General features: G+C 45.6%; 1 protein-coding gene across 1 annotated transcript in view; it reads right to left on the bottom strand.

Annotated features, from left to right (window-relative positions):
- The window catches only part of HEATR6 (HEAT repeat containing 6), a 33,768-nt gene that overhangs the window by 9,221 nt on the left and 5,218 nt on the right, over positions 1 to 19,329 (bottom strand). Inside the window, exons 3-13 of the mRNA XM_004707361.2 lie at positions 18,894 to 19,034; positions 18,345 to 18,460; positions 17,425 to 17,539; positions 15,988 to 16,089; positions 12,596 to 12,733; positions 10,498 to 10,799; positions 9,624 to 9,801; positions 6,482 to 6,688; positions 5,843 to 5,942; positions 2,251 to 2,600; positions 1,358 to 1,480 (exon numbers count right to left, since the gene is read on the bottom strand). Coding sequence (XP_004707418.1) covers positions 1,358 to 1,480; positions 2,251 to 2,600; positions 5,843 to 5,942; positions 6,482 to 6,688; positions 9,624 to 9,801; positions 10,498 to 10,799; positions 12,596 to 12,733; positions 15,988 to 16,089; positions 17,425 to 17,539; positions 18,345 to 18,460; positions 18,894 to 19,034 — 1,872 coding nt within the window. The remainder of the gene's footprint in view (positions 1 to 1,357; positions 1,481 to 2,250; positions 2,601 to 5,842; positions 5,943 to 6,481; positions 6,689 to 9,623; positions 9,802 to 10,497; positions 10,800 to 12,595; positions 12,734 to 15,987; positions 16,090 to 17,424; positions 17,540 to 18,344; positions 18,461 to 18,893; positions 19,035 to 19,329) is intronic.

Raw genomic sequence — 19,329 nt, 5'->3', positions numbered from 1 at the left:
TAAGATTTTTTGTTCTGATGATGCATGACACCTGACCCCTTCCCTGGCTTTTTGAATGTTGACAGGGGTCTTCTCCCTCTCACCCATTATTTGTATTTTTATCTTTATACTAATACGATCTTATCTTTACCAACTTAGTGCGGTTTGTCTTTCAGTGTTTTCTGTGGGGTTTCTCAGTGGTGAAGCACAGGAGGAGTGGACGTATAATGATAATAACTGGTACAAAGTGTTATAGGGAATGCCGGGATGGGGGATGGGGAAGGAAAGGGGATTTGGGGAGTAAATAATGAAGGCAGGAGGGGAGAGGGCGCACTGGAATGGATTGTGATTGCACAACTTGTTTTAAAGGAGATTTAACCACGGGGGAGGGGAGGTGCTCTAGGATAGATGTGGCGGTGATTGTATAATTCTCTTTGATAGGATTGAATGAGTAGCATTCAATAAAAATGCACCTGCATGCGGTATTGATTATATTGTTCAGTAATTTCTACACCCGGCTAAGTAGGCCTTCTCACATGGGCACCAGTCGGGATCTGTTGCAGTAGGATGCCCAGGTAGCGCTCTTCTGGCTTTGTGGGCAGACTAGTGGGTGCTTCCACTGCTGTGCCAGCGTGCTGGCGCGCTTCAGTCGGTGCTCCATTAATTCCCGAGCCTTGCTTTGGGCTATGCCTTCTTCCTCCCGAGCACGGTTCTTCAGACATGACCTCTTCGAGCGGTTGAACGTGGATCAGGTCTTTCTGGTACAGGGACTGTGTCCTTTCCATCTCTGCTCGACAAAATCTTAACAGCTTTGTGACGAACCATAAATGTATGTGCATATTTTACCCAGACATCTGTGTAAAATAAGTGTGATTATCCCCAGGGCTGGTACTACTATTGTCTTCTGGGGTTTCATAAGAACCAGTCTTATAACATTTCTTCTAGTTTGTAAATTCTCTTATGAAATTTGGAAATTGTACTTAGAATTATCATAAAGTAGTCTCATTGAAGAAAAACATATATAAACCCTTAGGAGAAAATGGCCCATGGACCCCTGTAATTATATAGTATACATATTTTTCCTCCTAATATGTTCTCTTTTTCCACGACGAGTCTTCATGGTTATCTACTTCATGAAATGGATGGACCAAAATGGACTAGGTGAACTTGCTGCTGATGGTAATTTAATTTATTCTTCAAATTTTCGTTTCGAAACAAAGACTATGTTGGTCAATGTTAAAAACAAAACAGAACAAAAAAGGTGTCTGTATTCAAACCTTCTCCATGAAGCCTGCAAGTTCACGGACATGCAGCAGAGGCAAGAAGCCTGACATAAGGTAACACGGGGAAAAGCACGCTGCTGTTCGTGAAATGCTACCTTTGCTCCGTGAAGCTGAACCGATGGGTCGGCTTCCTCCATGCACTTGCAGATAAGCTCTCCAAGTTCTAGCAGGTAAACCTGAGTCATGGAAAAGTAGCCTCTAGCCAAATGAGCCAGCACCTGCGGAGAGAACCAACAGAGGCAGAGAATTAACCCCAGACCCGAACTCAGGGTTCAGATGGCCAGAAAGATGTTTTCACATATCAGAAATCATTCACACTCGGCAACGGCTAAAATCTGACTGTGAATGAAATGAGGAGTATTATTTATTTCACGATTGAAACCAGTTAACTATACCATTTAATTTTACGGGGCTTTATGGTTTCAAAAGAAATTTAATTAATATCTCATTTGAGCCTCGGAACAATTCTTAGAGGTAGATAATTGAACTTTTCAAGCTGAAGTTAAGGTTGAAAAAGTTAAAGAATGTGTTTAATTAGCAGAAGAACTCCGGATGAAGTCCGTGTCAGGACGAAGTCCATTTCTAAGGAGAGAAAAATAAGTATTTTTGTATAGGTTGTTTACTTCCATTGAGGGAGCAATTCTTTGTTTTTGCTAAACAGATACAAACCAGGGAATGAAACATTTAACTTTAATTTGCAGGAATGAAAGAGCTAATGTACGATTTCTTTCAGCATCAATGATGTAACCTATGATACCAGAGGTGACTAAAATAATATGCAACGGAAACAGAATGGAATGAACCTGTTATTTCCACTACGAGCCCCTCAACATAAAACCACCACCCACCCACCCACCCACCAAGAACCCAGCTCCCACTAACATCGCTTACACAGAGCTCAGCTTGACGTTACTTCAGGCCCTCACCGCTTGCTCACGATCACTCTCAGAAGGAAGGATGGTCAAGCTGAGGAACTGAAACCTCCTACCTGTAAGGCCTCCAGGCGCATGGGGGATGGTTCATAGGTACTTCCTGCGGCTGAGCCCGCCTCACTACTGGAGCCGGAGTCCTCCCTGGGCAGCACAACAATGGAAATGCACAGTCGAATGAGCCAGCAGGGCTCGGAAGACCCCTTTGGTGAGCTGACTGTAGTTTCTTCCAGAGAGGGTCCCCAGGGGGCTTTCTTCCACCAATCAGGCTGATGAGGAGTTGCTGGGTTGCTACTACCGAGTCCAGAAGCACAAGGCTGTTGTAGAAGTAGCTGCACTTCAGGTAGAGGTGCATGGGTGGACACGATAGCTCCCAGGAGTGTGAGGCTGGACACACGAACATTAACATCTGCCAGAGGGAACAGAGCCTTTCAGCATGTGACCACAAGGACCACCACTAAGGAGCACAGCTGTCCCCGGTAAGCAGGTTTAACCTGAACTTCATCAAACCTCTAGACCTCAAGGAAACACATGGGGCAGAATTGCAAGTTAAGCCGACACTGCGAAGAAACAGACAAATCCAGAATGTGAGGCATTCAGACATTCATTAAGACAACTGCTTTGGACCCTCACAGGAGGGTCCCAAGGAAGGGATGAGTCAACCAGGGCGCAGTATAGCACCCATGAAACACACAATATTCCTCTGGTTCCTTGAGGCTTCCTCACCCACCACCATCATGACCCCAGTCCTGCCTTTCAGTTCTGGCTAGACTGGAGCATGTACACCGGTACAGATAAGAGCTCACGACACATGGAAAACAGGTCAGTTAAACCCCTCAAGAACAGAAATGGGAGCGGTGATAGCAGGGGGAACTGACCGCAATAATAGACACATAACCCCCTCCGCCAGGGGGATGAACAACAGAAACGTGGGTGAAGAAGGGACACAGGGGTTATGAAAATAATGACATAATTTATCAAGGGTTCACGAGGGTGGGAGGGTGGGAGAAGGAGGGGAAAACGAGCAGCTGATAGCAAGGACTCAAACAGAAAGTAAATGCTTAGAAAATGAAAATGACAGCATATGTACACACATGCTTGACACAATTGATGTATGGATTATCATAAGAGCTTTAAGAGCCCCTGATAAAATAATCTTAAAAAAAAAAAAAAAAAGACAACTGCTTTGGACTCTTCCAAAATCATGGGGGGCAGCATGGGTGGACTACTCTAAACAAAACTCAAGTGACCACTAAAGGCAAGCATGAAACAAGAATGACTTTTTGTTTTGTTCATTTTTTAAAGCAGTAAGAGACTTTTGGGGCCATGAGGAGAAATTTGAATGTGGATTTTTAGAGAACACCAACTCAAGCCAAAACCACACGTCAGTTCCGACTCACAGCGACTCAACAGGGCAGGGTAGAACTGCCTCTGTGGGTTTCCGAGACGGTACCTCTTTATGGGAGTAGAAAGTCTCATCTTTCTCCCAAATTAGCTAACAGTACTAATCAACCATACTACGGCGTCACGGTTGATCACAGTTTTGTTTTCAGGAACCTGTCTTTATTCTGAGATGTGTGAGGTACTTGATGAAGTCTCATATCTTCAACGGACTCTCCATGGTTTAAGGAAAAGCTGTCCTACACACACAGGCACACGTATATATAGAGAGAAAGCGAGTCGGACAAATGTCAACGATGATTAAATCTAGGCAGAGTTCACGGATCTTGACTGCATTGTTCTTTTGAGTTTTCTGTGGATTTGAACATCTTGCTAACTGGAGCACAGAGCCAGACACGAGGGACCTCTGAGACACGGCTGACTCCGCTTAGCTTACAGACACAGTTGAGCAGTGGACAGTTAGGAGGCGTGGGTGGTTTCAATCTTCCTTCTGTGGCTAATGTGATGAGGGCCCTACAGCCGATTTCTCTTTCTGGGCTCGGTTCACAAATCAGTGAAAGGCACAGACGGCTTGATTTACTTGCCATCACTCATTGGAGATGTGCGTGATGAAGTAGGTATAACTTTCCCTACAGGAGGAAGCGAGGGCACAGATGCAAGAAGGCACAAAGGCACTGGGTGGGAGACTCTGCTTCCTTGGGACACTTGTTAGTCCCAGGGCCCTGCCCATGTTGTCCCCAAAACACCCAAACTCCAAAATCTACCATTCTGATGGAAACACTTCACTCATCAGGCCAGATCTTAAAGCTCACAGAAACACAGGTATCTTAAAGGTAAGCGTATGCATCGAATACAAGGTGGCTGGTAGATGCTGTCCAATTGGCTCCAACTCACAGCGACCCAGTGTCCGAGACACACGCGGCCCAGTGCTGGCCGGCCTCACAATGATGCGGTGGGAGCCACTGTTGCCGCTGCAGTGCCGATCCATTTCACCGAGGCTCTCCTGTTCACTGTCCTTCTAGTTTCCGGAGCATATGCCCTTTCCCGGGACCAGTCGCCCAAGTCCACGAGCGGCAGCCTCTGTTCTCACTTCTGAGGAGCGCTGAGGCTGGGCTCTTTCCAGGCCTGACGTGTGTGTTCTTCGGGCAGTCCGTGGTATTGCCCACATTCCTTACCAACACCGTAATTACATGTATCTTTCCCTCTGGTCTTTCTTATTCATTGTCCAGCTCCCACATACATATGAAAGCAGCCGAGACTCTCCATGGCTTGGGCCAGGTGCACCACAGGCCTCCAAGTGGCCACCACAGGCTCTTTAACAGCCTCGATAGGTCCTGCGTAGCTTAAAAGGTTCGTGTCAAAGTGGGATTAAAAAATAATGGGAAGTTCTCCACAAACTTTCTGAAAGTCTTTTATGTGTGGAAGTAAGTTAGGGAGTAAGACTCTGGAGTCAGTGGGGAACTTGAAGTTCTGGGATTATATCCGGGAATTAGAGGAAATGCTATGGAAGTTAGGTTTTGTATTCATTTCTTTTTCCAAAGAGTACGACATCTATATGTCTATCCATTCAGTCATACAGCCCCATCTTCTACCTATATGCGTAAAGGATATAAATTATTAAACATCAGAGGGGGACCCAATGCTCTAGGCTCCGTCCTAATTCTACAGGGATACCAAATCATCGCACTGAAGCATCAGAGAGGTATTGAGCTGTACAGCGGATCCTCGGTCTCATTTCCTCCAGGGAGCCCTACCGTGCTACAGGTGTCAAACATAGGGCTGGAGAAACAGCTGGTCCCTTCTGGCTGTGGGAATAGTAGACTTCTTAGCACTGTAAATAGTAGGTAAATATCAGTCCACGTTCCTACTTCTCCATTAGAATATTTAGAAAGATATGTGAAAATGCTCCGATACTTTTTCTTATTAGGATCTAGTTAATTCATCATACACTAATTGAGATGTAGCTGCGAAGGTATTCTGAAGACGTGCTTAGCATCTACAATCCGCTGACTTTAAGGAAAGGTTACTTGGATATTGTGGATGGGCCTTAAAATCAAAACCTGAACTACCCCGGAAAGTCTGCTTCAGAACTCTAGCATTCATTCCTACCGGTTTCCAGCCTGCCAGCTTGCTAGACAGGCAACACCCCCAACTGAGTGACCCGAGGCCTTCCAATAAATCTTTCCATGAAGACACACCAAGACCCTGCTGGTACTGTCTCTCTGTCGAAGCCTGACTGACGGCACCCACCTTTGTGGCGGATGTAAGGCTTTATCTGGTTCCAGACTTTGGTCAGCAGGCTGAGTTTCAGACGGTTATAAGGTGCATTGGACACCAAGTTGGCAAGGCACTGAAAAAGACAAGTGAGACAGCAGTCTTGTCAACAGGCTTGATTAAGCCACAGGCTAGAAACCAAATTTTATAGCATTTCTGTTAAAAAGTAAAGTGTTTACACTTATTTGAACATCATCCTTTGGGAGGCGAAGGGGGAAGACTTGTGTGCTTTCAATGGCACAACTTCATATTGAAGACAGAGGAGCATTTGAATGAATCATGGACTGGAACATGCAGAGATTGTAAGTAATGTCGGACGAGTAGGTTAGCATATCTTTCATCAAAGCGCTATAGTTACTTATATTCTTAAGTCTCTCTGGGAGACTGATAACACCTCTCGCAATGCAAACAGAGAATGCCTTTAGGAACCCACAGATAACACATACCACAAATTATACCTCTTCTGATTCTGATTTCATTTCCCCTAAACTCCTTTTGATACACCTTTTTTTTCTTTTCAAAGGTATAATACATACTGTAACTTCACATTTCACCTAAATATGCCTTTGCTGCGTAAATAAAGGCTACTTACAGAAGACAACTGGGCACAGTTACCTTCATGATCTGAGTGAGGGTTTGTGACGAGGACTCGGCCGCCAGCGCCAACAGAAGACACCGGTGCAACTCTCTGATGCTGCACGCGATCGCGACGGAGAAGGGCGTGAAGGCCCGCCTGTGGTCGCTGGTGTCTTCGGCGACAGACAGGAACTGCTTGGAGCCGTCCAGGATGGCGGACAGAACCTGCAGCGCACAGGCACGCGTCTGGAATTTCAAGGGGGGTCACGTCTGTTAGTGAAAAGGCAGGAGCCACTTCCTGTTCTTCCTTTCCGCGTGTCAATTTTAATTTTCAAAGTGTTTAAAATCATTTTGCTTAGAGAAATAAAGGCCTGGGAGTGCCCAGGGGCCACCGTGTTTTCACACACGTCCCTCCGACCACATGTAGAAGGTGCGGCACTCAAAGGGAAATGAGGCACCACCGCCAGGCCACCGGGTGCCAGAGGCGATTCTGACTCAGAGCGTGCGGCGTGCGTGTTATCTGAGCTAGACCACTTGCAGCACCCACCTCTTCAAATGCCTCCAATCACATGCTGCCAGGCTTTCTGACCGTACGGAATCAATCTTAGCTATGGACAGTAATAAAAGCTGAACTTCTGAGCATGAGAACCACTTAAGATTAGAGGTTTGCTCTACTCGAGCATAAGGGCTTTGAAGCCATCTAAGACAGAATGAAATAGGCAGTGTGGTGGGAAAAATACACCCCTCTGGAGTCTGCTTAACACCAAACGTTGCACGGACATTGTGCTCTCGACTCTCTGCAGCCACAAGGAGTGCTCAGTGTCAGGAACTGAGACAGGGTATTGGCTAATGCTTCCCCCACGAGAAAGAACATCTATATAGAAGTTTAATCCTGTAACACATTATACTTTACACTTGTTATGATTCTGATTTCATTTCCTCTAAACCCCTTTCCATATGCCTGTGCTGTTGCGAAAAATGTCACTTTCAACACTGAATCTGGTTTAAGTGGCTTCCTTTATTCTTACATCAATATTTAATACACTGGGTGCCAGGCCCAGTCTGCACTTGCAGCAGAAATCAGCGAGGTGCAAGCAGACCATGGTAGGTGCAGCTCTCCAGAGAGCTCCTTGCATTACGTTTTGATGGTCTGAATCTTTACAGTGTTGGACGAAGGACTTTTCCATCACAGAAACACCCGCGTGTTCCGCTGAACGGCTGTCCACTTTCACTTCCTTGGGCATACAGGCTTGTTCAGGAAACCGAAAAACAGTTTCCCTTTTTGCTATTTAGAAATGTAGCAAAAATGTTTGCCGAGGTCGCTCGGCCAGCCCTTCTGTTTTCCTTTCTTTAAGGACGCTTGGTTTCAGAATGCTTCCGGGAGGGCGAAGCTTTTAAGAAGTCGCTGCTGGGAAAGGAGACTACAGAAGATTGAGTCCAGCACACTCGACGGTCTTCTTTGACTCTGTCCAAACCCTGGTCTTTCTTCGCACGCTTCAGGGGTCATTTCACGAGCTCGCACTACCAGTGCTGGTTGGTTCTTAGGAGGCATTTGAACATCATGTCAGGCCTTCAGATCTGGAGACGTCTACACTAAGATTGTGCCTCAAGGTCTTAGCTGGGCCCTATTAGAGAAAATTCCTACCATTCTAGCATTTTGCATCTACTTTTCTAGCTATGCTACAAATTATCTATGTTTTCATTTGTTACCACATTTCTTAACTCTTCAAAACAGAAATAATCATCACGGAGTTTGAAAAGCAGGCTAAAAATTCTTAAGAGAAAGTTGCCTTCTAAATTGTTTCTGGACCAAGTCTTCATAATACATCTCCATAGTCTAACTTTGTAATACCTAAGGAAATCATATAAAAGTAATTCTTAAATCAGTCATGTTTTTATTGACAATTTGCTTTGGGCTGCCTGGAAATACCAGGTGTGCTTTCTGAAGCACATGTGTAACATGCAAGCAGGTGACAGTTTCCCAAGTGCCACCGCACTGCCAAATCCCAAAAGAAACGGCTGTTTTTTCCTTCCCAATTATCCAGTCTAGCATCTTATGTTCCAGGTTTCTAAAAGTAATCTCTGCCTACTGTTGGTATCTTGGCTGAGTCTAATCATCATTCTCTCTTTCCATTTGTCTTTGGAAAATTTCTCAGTGGGCCAATGAGAAGCGTATTTGCAGTTGAATCTAGAGCCTGCCACCTGAGAACCGGCCACGAGCCTGAAAGTAAAAGAGCACCTGTGATAAGAGCCTGCGTTTAATCCTGGCTACTCACCACGAGGACCTGAAAGGTGACCACGTGGCCTTTTGACACGTGCCACTCCTCGTAATCTAGTGCTGATCAATTAAAACGCTATTACAGTCCAATTGCATGAGCTGATACTTATAATTTTTTCATACCACACTCTAGAAGTCTTTTTAATAAGTCTCTTACTGATATAGCTGCTACAACGCATTGACTCTGTCTCACATGCTGCAGACTTATTATCAGAAGAGACCAGTCCCTGGAGAAGGACATCGTGCTGGTGAAGTGGAGGACCAACGAACGAAGAAGACCTCGACCAGGTGGACGGCCACAGCGGCTGCAAATGGCTCCAACTAACAACGGCGAGGATGGCGCGGGCCCGGGCACTGCTTGGTTCTGCTGTGCAGGGGATTGCTGGGAGTCTAGGCACCTAACAAGCTGGCACAGTCCAGAAGTGCCCCATCATACAGACAAAAAGCTGTCCTTTAACACGTAAAATGTTTCTCACGAAAACATGTATTTATTACATGTGATCTGAGGAACAGAAAACTCTAGTTGCAATCATATTGCATATAGTGTTCTACATCTTATGTTTATAAGCATTCTTCTAAGCCTTCCACATGCTTCCCAACCATTATGGCATGATGCCCATTATGGTGCCCAAGCCACGTCTGACTTTTTGCTGTTACAAGGAACACTTCAGTTGACATGGTCAGAAACAGGGAGAAGGGTAGCTGCACCAGTGATAACTCAAGAGTGCTCACTGGGCAGGAGGCGACCTCAAAGTGCTTTTTCACACGTTCCCCTGACTGCTACTTCGTCTCTTGTCTGCCAGTTCCTCGAGTAAGGACGTGCATTAATATTACTAAGCGCTGTTTTCAGATAAGAAGGTGGATCGTTTTCCCTTTTTTACCATAAAGCTTAAGCGCTCTTACCTTTGGAGAAGGGTCTTTTAATGTAAGAGTCATCAACGACACAGACTGGGGGCTGCCCAGTTCAGGGGTATCGGGAACAAAGGCAGACCAGTAGCCATAAAGAACCTTGTTTTCCACGGATTTTACAGTAGAGAGAAAACAAGCCAGTGCTCCTTGGCGCACTCTGGCTTGGTAAGACCTGGAATGCACAAGGGTGGGCGGAAGACAGTCAACAGATTTAAAACGTATGAACATGAAATGCACAACAAAAGAACACGAAATGCTACTTATTCCAGACTTTTCAAGGGATGTGCAGAGAAAACTAACATTCTGAATAAGCCCCAAAGGTAACTGGATATTAAAATATGTAACTTTTCAAGCCATGATCAAAACACATCAGAGTATAACTTAGATAACAAGTTAATAAAGTCACAATCAAAAACCACATTAGACAGTAGGAGGGCAACATCTTGAGACTAGCTTTAAGATATGCAATACAGCAGAATATCTGTCCATTCATCCACTCACCCATTCAACCAATAGGGACTGGTTGCCTTGATATGCACCCGACGCGGTACTTTATATGCACACGAGACGCGGTACTTTACATGCACACGAGACGTGGCAGACATAATTAACAAGCCCCTGCCCCTGAGAAGCTGATGAATGGGACAGGAGCAGTTTGAGATAATTGCAACACAGGACACTCAAAGTTGAGTTGGGCGGGGGCATAAAAGCCTCTCAGAGATGACCACCGAGAAGCATGTACAAAGTTCAAGTAGTGAGGCATTTTCACAGTAACACAAAGCCCACATCAGGGTATCACAATTGTTGGGAGTCAAATTATAAGCTTAAATATGATTTAGGACAGGAAAATATTACAGAAAACAACTACCTCACTTTACTCTGCATGCCTCCCTCGGCATCAGAATAGTCGGATTCGCTGCTGCTGGCTCGTTTCCAACCGGAAGAAGTGAAGCGCGAGGAGGAGCGAGCTTTCCCTGTAGCCCCACTTCCATCCGGTGGCAGACTCTGGACGCCCGGGGAGGAGGCCCAGAGCAGGCTCCCTCTAGGCAGGTCCGCTCTGCCCGGGACTGGGCTGGCTTCCATCTCGCCGCTGGAGTCCTCCTCCTCCTCCTCCTCCTCCTCCCCGTGCTGGACTTTCCTTGGTTTAACTTTTGCTTTTTTCTTTTTATTCTGATTTCAGGAGCAAGTGAAAACATATATGAAAGCTATGTCAAGACAGCTTTTAGCGGACTCACCGGTACTTCCTCTCAGCTGACAAATACAGCATTTGTTCCCAGTGGGAGTGAGAAGAAAGAAGAGGAGGGAAGAGAGAGCGTGGCACTTACTTAATACCCTACGTGTCAGCAGGCACCGTGCTACCCAACTGCGAGAAAGAAGGGACACATGGGGCAGGCCAACCTACGAGGCCTGGGTTCCAATTCTGCCGCCACGGCCCCAGGCAAATCATTTTGTCTCTCTGAGCTTTGCCTCCTTCTCCCTAAGCACAGGTAACACCATCCACCCTTCACAGCAGGTGTGAAGGATCCAGCCTTTCCTCATAGGGCTCCCCGAGACAATCTGCCTAGCTCTCCAAATAAGAGACATAGCTAGGACGGCTCCAGCTGCACAGCCGAGAAGTGAACTCATGATACGCACAGCATCTTTTAGGGCACTGGTACTTCGCAGAGATTGGGAAAAGCCAGTTTCTTTTTTTTCTCCAACTCGCTGCGCTCTCTGGAATCTGTGCCCCCTCCAGATGACCAGTCCTGGCCTTGGAGAAATATGGATCTCAGCACATCTCCCTAGGATTACTGTGATTTTTCTAAGAGGCAAATGAATCACATCTCTCTCTTACATAAGATTCTTCAATGAATCCCCGGCACCTGCAGGCTAAAAACCCAAACTCCATGGCACATCAAACAAGGCCTACTTGAGTTTGGCCTCTGCTCGTGCGTTATGCATTGGGCTGATAACCGCATGGTGAGCAGTTCCAGACCACCAGCTGCTCCGTGGGGGAAAGACGAAGACTTTAGACTCCCATCAAGAGTTAGGTTTCAACAACCCACAGGCCAGTTCGGCCCTGTTCTACAGGGTTGCTGTGAGTTAGAATGGACTGGAAGGCAGTGGTACACTGGCTCTGCTGCTAACCGAGAAGGCAGCCGTTGGAACCTACCAACTGCTCGGCAGCAGCACCAGGTGGCCGTCTGCTTGTAAAAGACTTCACCCTTGAAAACCCTACGGACAGCTCGTCTTACGCCCTCATTTGGCCGGTGCCTCCAGGATGTTCTCAGAGCACCCTGTACTTCCTGACGCTCACTACTCGGCATTCCACCTGAGGAGCACAGGGAAAGCTCTGCCGACGCTGCGCATTGGTGAAGTCAGCTTGGCAATAACAAATGCCAAGTGCAAGGCCCAGGAACTGACCGATAGTGAGGGCCATGTGTCAGGTGGTGAATAGCTGGAGGGTCTTTCCCAACTATCTAGCCCTTTACAGAGCATCCTGGACCCTGGCCTTCAATAATTTTGAAATGAGGAAGTATAGCTTGTTTAAGGTGTAAAGTATATATAAAGTTCAGTATAAAAGCGAATGCTCATTTTTTATAACTGTTCCATGGCCCCTCAAACTCACTGCCACCGAGTCAAGGTCAGCTCATATCAACCCTACAGGACAGAGTAGAACGGCCCGTGAGTTTCTGAGACGGTAACTGTTACAGGAGTAGAAAGCCCCGTCTTTCCCCTGCGGAGAGGCTGGTGGTTTTGAACTGCGGAACCTGTGGGTCGCAGCCCAATGCGTAACCACTACACGACGAGCAAGGGTTCTAGAAGGTAAAAGGTGCTTTAACTAGTATTTTCAACAGCCTGATTTTAAATTTATCCTGCTAACACCCTAAAATGAAATCAAATTCAAGGTGGGTCTGTCAGGCGGTAGGGATGCAAAGGAAAGACAGCATGCACAGCACACATTGAGAAACGGGGGACTTACATACCATGGCCGGCCGAGAAGGGCATGGCTGGGACTGCTGTGCTCTGGCAGGCGGTCGCCCGTCATACTGAGGAAGCAGAGTTGGATATAACACCGTAGGAATCTCTATGTTCAGTCCAGGGAGTCCATGAAACATGGATTTCTAATCATGAGGATTAAACATGGAGACACACACAAAACACAAATCATTCAACAGGAGTACTCACCAGGTCCTAGATCACATACACAAACTGATTCATGTTTAGAAGTTTATTACAGAAACAGAGGACAGAAAATAGATACTGTCAAGTTTGGATTTTAAAAGGTGACCTTAATCTCATCTGGCCTCCAGGGAGATCTGGCGAAATTAGGTCACATTTTATTTACCCAATCATTTTTTTAATTTTTATCCAATTATTCCTCCATCCCCCTTTTGTGTGTGTGTGTGAATAAAACTAATCTATAATTTTTCTTTCTTTCTTTTCAAATCATTTTATCAGGGGATCTTACAGCTTTTATCACAATCCATCCATTCATATATTGTGTGAAGTACATTTGTACATATGTTGCCATTATTTTCAAAACATTTTCTTTCTACTTGAGCACATTTGTACATTTGTTGCCATCATCATTCTCAAAACATTTGCTTTCTACTTGCGCCCTTGGTATCAGCTCATTTTTTCCTGTCCCTCCCCACCTCCCTCCCTCATGAACCCCTGATAATTTATAAATTATTTTGTCATGTCTTACACTGTCTGACATTTCCCTTCACCTACTTTTCTGTTGTTTTGCTGTTTGCCCCCTGGGAGAGGGTTATATGTCAACTATTGTGATCTGTTCCCCCATTCTCCATCCCCACCCCCACCTTCCTTCTACCCTCCTAGTATTGCTACTCTCATTATTGGTCCTGAGGGAGTTATCTGTCCTGGATTCTGTGTGTTCTTGTTTCGAGCTCTTATCTGTACAGTGTACATTCTCTGGCCTAGCCAGATTTGTAAGGTAGAACTGGGGTCATGAAGTGGGGGGGGGGCATTAAAAAACTAGAAGGAAGTTATGTTTCATCCGTGCTGTACTGCACCCTGATTGGCTCATCTCTCCCTTGTGACCCTTCTGTGAGGGAATGTCCAATTGTCTACAGATGGGCTTTGGGCCTCCACTCCACCCTCCCCCTCATTCACATCAATATGATATTTTGTTCTGGGTCTTTGATGCCTGATACCTGATCCCATCGACACCTCATGATCACACAGGCTGGTGTGCTTCTTTCATGTGAGCTTTGTTACTTCTCAGCTAGATGGCAGCTTGTTTATCTTCAAGCTGTTAAGACCCCAGATGCTATATCTTTTGATAGCTGGGCATCATCAGCTTTCTGCACCATATTTGCTTATGCACCCATTTTATCTTCAGTGATCGTGTTGGGAAGGTGAGCATCACAGAATGCCATGCCAGGTTATTAGAACAAAGTGTTCTTGTGTACATGAGTAGAGGTCTAATGCCCATCTGCTACCTCAATACATAACATATAAGTATATATACATAGATCTATTTTCCTATCGTTATATATATTCACATATGTACATGCCTGTATTTAGACCTCTATAAATGCCCTTTGCCTCTTAGTTCTTTCCTCTATTTCCTTTTACTTTCCCCTTGTCCCACTATCATGTTCAGGCTTCATTTGAGATTCAGTAATTCTTCTCGAATACATTGCCCTTGATGAAGCCCTACCAGGCATCCTATACCCTCCTCACCATCGATTTTAGATCACTTGTTGTTCCCTTACCCCTTGGTTAGTTGGTACCTCCTTCATTTCCCCCACCTCCCCTTCTCCGTGTCCCCCTGGAACCACCAGTCCTATTGTTTTCTCCTCTGGATTGTTTATCCTGCCTATCTTATCTAGATAGATATGCAAAACCAAGAATAAGCACAAAAACAAAACAAAGCAAAAAAAGAAAAAAAGCCCCAAATAACGACAACAAAAAAGAAAAGCCTACAAATAGTCCCAGGTCTGTTTGTTAACCTTTATGAGTGTTTTCCAGTGGAGTCTGATGGGGTGCCAAGCCCTGGCCCCCAAGGCTATTTGGTATTCCCCAGGGATTTCATTGCTTTACTCCCCCTGCTCTGTTGCACGCCCTTATTGTTTCACCTATATTACCTATCTCCAGATCTAATTATCCACCAATATATTGGGGTGCAGAGGAGATGCCACAAAGAAGAATTCAAGGGTCAGGGTTTATTTCAGATAAAGCTGGAGTAGCAACCATAGCTTAGCCCCGAAATCAGCAGGAAGCATCCTGCTCCTTCCTGGCAGCATTGGGTGGCAGCTGGGTCCCAGAGAGGCTGCTGGACTCCCCACTGTGTGCCAGGCTTAGAAGTTAAAGTAAGGCAGCCTGCTATATGGAGGAGAAAGCCATGAAGTTCGTTTGTCCTTTCAAATGCAAACAAAACAGGCAGAAGCAGGTTCATTAAAATGAAATGACCCACAGGTCAAACCTCAAAACCCAACCCCTTTTCTCCATTCTGAGACACAATTCTGTCCCTTTGCCAAACTGTTTTGTGGGGGGAGGTCAGATGCGCAGGCATTCCCCCCAGAGGGCCATCAGTTGCCAAACTGCAGAGGGCCCCCACTCCCAGCTGCTGGGGCCAATGGACAGGCTCCTGTAGGCGGAGTTCACATCCTACTGATAATGATCTCTATCAGTTGAGCCAGGAATAAGTCAAACTGGCTCTGTGACATCCAAAGTTAAACTGCCACCCTAAATCTAGGATCCGCCCATCTTGTCACATGTATACTCCCCAATCCCTCCTCTTCCTATTGCGTGCATGTCCCTAGATCACCCCCTCTCATTGCTGTGTAACCTATAGTGCAACCCCTTCCGTGACTTAGGTCTTTACCTGTAATTAGTGGGCTTGCACACCACCAAAAGGGATATAGGCCTGGGCTAGCAAGAGAGAGCGCTCTCTCGCTGGGGTCTCCGTGTTCGCTCCCCTCTTTTCCCCCTCTCCTCTCCAGTCCTCTCTCCCTTGCTCCATTTCCCGTCCTACTTCCCTTCCCCCTCTCTCCCCGTGGACCACCAAGCGGGGCTGAGGTGAGCAATGCTACCATGAAGTGTGTCTGACTGCATTATTGTACTATCTCTCCTCTACCTCTCATGCTTTCGATGACTTTAATATAATACTTATATATCTCAACTGTACAATTGTGCTGACCGAACCCGTCCGTGGGTAGTAGTCGTGGGGGGCTGCCCCCCTCAAACTTTAATACTACATGCTAAACGTAAACATTGTCTTTCTGTCTCTTACAAAGTCACAGTTAAAGCTAATCTGAGGGTGATGATGTAAAGCTGTACCTGGGGCTCAGCCAGGAAGGAACGGAACCGCCAGGAGGGCCTGGGGTTTCACAGAGCAACGCCTTACCTTCAGCACAGCTAGAAGGGCTCCCAGTTCCTCAGCCTGCGTCAGCTTCTTCTTCCCACCATTGAGAAGCGACTGTACCCCTTTCAAGGCGTTTTGTAACAGCTGGGGGGTCGGGGGACGGACACCAAGTTAGAGGAGCAGCATAAAATGTGGGTGTGCAGGGATCAACTGTTTGGCATTACTTAGGATAAAGGAGAAAAAGTCTTCCAATGTCACAGGTAACCTCAGGGACAAGAGAAGAAGAGATGAAGATCCAGACAGCAGAGTTGTACAGCGGGAACTCCTTGCACAAGTAATTGCTGGAAAAGAGTGCTCTTAGTAAATGAGTGTTCTCATTGTACACGTTCATTAATCAGCATATACAAATGGTAACCAAGAAAAACAGAAGAAGAGCTATTTAGTGGGAAGAATGTGGTAAGAAATCAAATGTAGCGTAGTGATAAAAATGGGAGTAGATGACAGGGATGAGCTACAACAGTAATCTCAAAAACTCTTAAAAGGAAATGAATCTATGTTGGAGCAGATGGTTTAAAAAAAATCTGTTTGTAAAGGTAATTCTGAACAAAATTGGTTTCTTGATTCAGTAATCTCAGTGCTAAGCCTCTATCCTTACGGACTGCTAGCCCAGGCATGCAGGAGTGTCAACTGCAGCCTCTGTTGCAATAGTGGACAAATGGAAAAACTTCAATTTCTACAAATTATAATATAAGAAACATTATATTCCTTTGCTACAAGTGAAGCTCAACAATATCAACAAATATTTGAATTACATTAGTTCATATATTCCTCTTAAGAATCCTACCATATCTTAGTCCCAACTCGAAGAAGTAACTCAAAGAAGATAAAGAATAAGTTGTAAAATGGTATTATTTAATATGATCCCATTAGAAATGTGTAAGTGTCCTTACTCACACATAGAAAACCACTTGGGGACAAGTGGATATCGCTGAGGGGGGATTAAAAGTACCTTTCACCTCCTCAACATCTATGATATTTGAAATCTGTTACTTGAAATTTGGTACATGCTACAAAATGGCCATATTTGCATCAGATTTTTTAAAAGAAAAATAATATCATAGATATGCTAAAATTAACCCTCTTTCCTTCCATTTCAAAAGCAGTTGCTAGCTTGCATTTATGTTGCTTTTACAGTTGTGAATAAAATATTTTTAAAAATAAGTCTTTTTCAAACCTAGACTTGTAAAAACAAACCCACCCCAAACAAGCAAATAAACAAAAATGGTTTTGTTGTCATTTACTCCCAAAATGTACAACTTCAGTCTCTTCCCGTTATAGACCCTCCACTGTGTCTAGACCTTTCGGTAAAACTGACATAAAATGCAGCAACAAATTAAGCTCTTTAGCAATTGCCTCTGTTCTATTGCTGCTTCCCAACACATCGCTAACAGTCCCAAAAGTAGCGACACTCCCACCTACCATGCAGAATGTGATATCGTCCATGTCACACGGTTTTGGTGACTGTAACGTGGTCAGGAAAGTTTGGAAGCATATCCTCTGGTAGGGCTCATCCAAACACGGCTGTCCTGGCACACTGAAATGAGCATGGGACAAACCAACACAGTCTCTTTCAAAATGGGTTTGCAAAAGAGTCAGGACTGACAACAGCAGTGGCCAGAATAACTGAGCTGGGGTCCACGCTTGAACGGAATGCAACTACGGAGGGAATGATGCAGCCCAGTTGGTTACGCTCCGCTGCGGGGCAGCCACCGGCTGGAAGGAATATGAAGGGTGAGGACTGATTTCCAAAGGGAAGGGTTACAGAAGCTTACAGTGAAAAAGGAATCATGCTCAGATCTGAGCAGACAACCAGAGAGGCGGGGCCCGTGGAGCCAGAATCACACTGCTACCCCCTCTTCGCAGCCACTGGACAAGACGCCATCAATCCACTCAAGCTCACGGTCACCCTTCTTTGTCGCGTGAACCTACAACTCGGCAGCTGGGGTTAGATCCACGTTCTTAAGACAGCAGAGACTGGCCTTGACAGAGCAGCGTCACCACCGCTTCAAGTCATACAAACATATCTTTCTAAATGAGTTAAGACAGGATTTATATTGATAGAGAACAAAACCCTGACATGTGGCAGATAGGAGCTCTTCTGTCCTATTTTAGGGGTATAATGCTAGTCTATTTTCTTCTTCAATTTATTTTTAAGTTTTATTTTACAGTAATACTAAAATAGAAAAATGAAAAATTAACAAGATTCGATAAGCAATGGATGTGGGAAATGCACAGTCGGTCATTTTTCTCGGTTCTTTCTAGCGTACAATGCAGTGAGTCGCTTACAGAGAGCCCAAGACAAGGTCTTATCTTAAGACAACGACGACGGCCCCACGTACCTGAGGCATAAGTTTGCCATGCAGTGCACTGCAGCCCTCCTCACTTCTGGGTCAGCCTGAGCCGGGTCACTCAGCTTCATCAAGAGTCCGGTCTTGCCCACCAAGTCTGGGAGATACTAAAACGAAAGTCACAGCCAACGTTGATCAAAGAAAGGCGCCTCAAAAAATATTATTCGTTAGACAGATTTTATCTTCATCTACAGAGTCAGCAGATGCCAAAAGACTAACTGCTAGGTAAATCTTTCTGTGTCACACTTCTTACTCAAGGTTAGCCATCAGGTTAAAAACTTTAACACGGCGTACTGGTTGCAGAGCCTGGACTCCTAACCTTTCAAAGGAAGGACAACCCCCCCCACGAAACTTACTACCATTGAGCTGATGCTGACTCACAGCAATCCTGCGGGACGGGACAGAACTGCCCTATGAGTTTCTGAGAATATAGCTACTTACGGGAGTAGAAAGCCCCATTTTTCTCCTACAGAGCAGCTGTGGTTTTGAACTGCTGGCCTTGCAGATTGCAGCCCAACTCATAACCACAGTTTCAATTACCTTCTGACATTTTGAGCCGTTGCAGTAAACCAGAGCCGCCAGGGCTTGTAGAATTTCCATGTGCGTCCAGGGACTACATTGCTGGATAGCAGAGATGGTGTAGGACAACAGGAAATCCAGGTTCTGTTCATCAACAATCACCTGGCAATAGAGGAAAAACACAACCCAACGTTGGAGACACATTCCTAACCTTTCATGGGCATGTGAGCTCGTCGGGATCAAGCTGTGTAGGCAAGCAAGCACATGGCTGTCCTTCCCATGTCAACAAGACCAGCTCTAAAGGTCTTGAGAGTCTGATCCAGACAGGAGGCTTCCCCAGACCCCAGGGCCTTTGCTCACTCTTCCCCTTAGTCCCTCCATTCAAAGTCGGCCGACAAAGTCCTTGTAACCATGCCCTTTAACTAACTAGACAATGGCAGCTATAAATACAGTGAAC

This window comes from Echinops telfairi, unplaced genomic scaffold (genome assembly GCF_000313985.2).
Source record: "Echinops telfairi isolate 266 unplaced genomic scaffold, ASM31398v2 ScPeMD7_7458;HRSCAF=8496, whole genome shotgun sequence".
In the NCBI taxonomy this organism is placed as follows: domain Eukaryota; kingdom Metazoa; phylum Chordata; class Mammalia; order Afrosoricida; family Tenrecidae; genus Echinops; species Echinops telfairi.
This window is presented reverse-complemented; position numbering and strand designations above follow the sequence as displayed.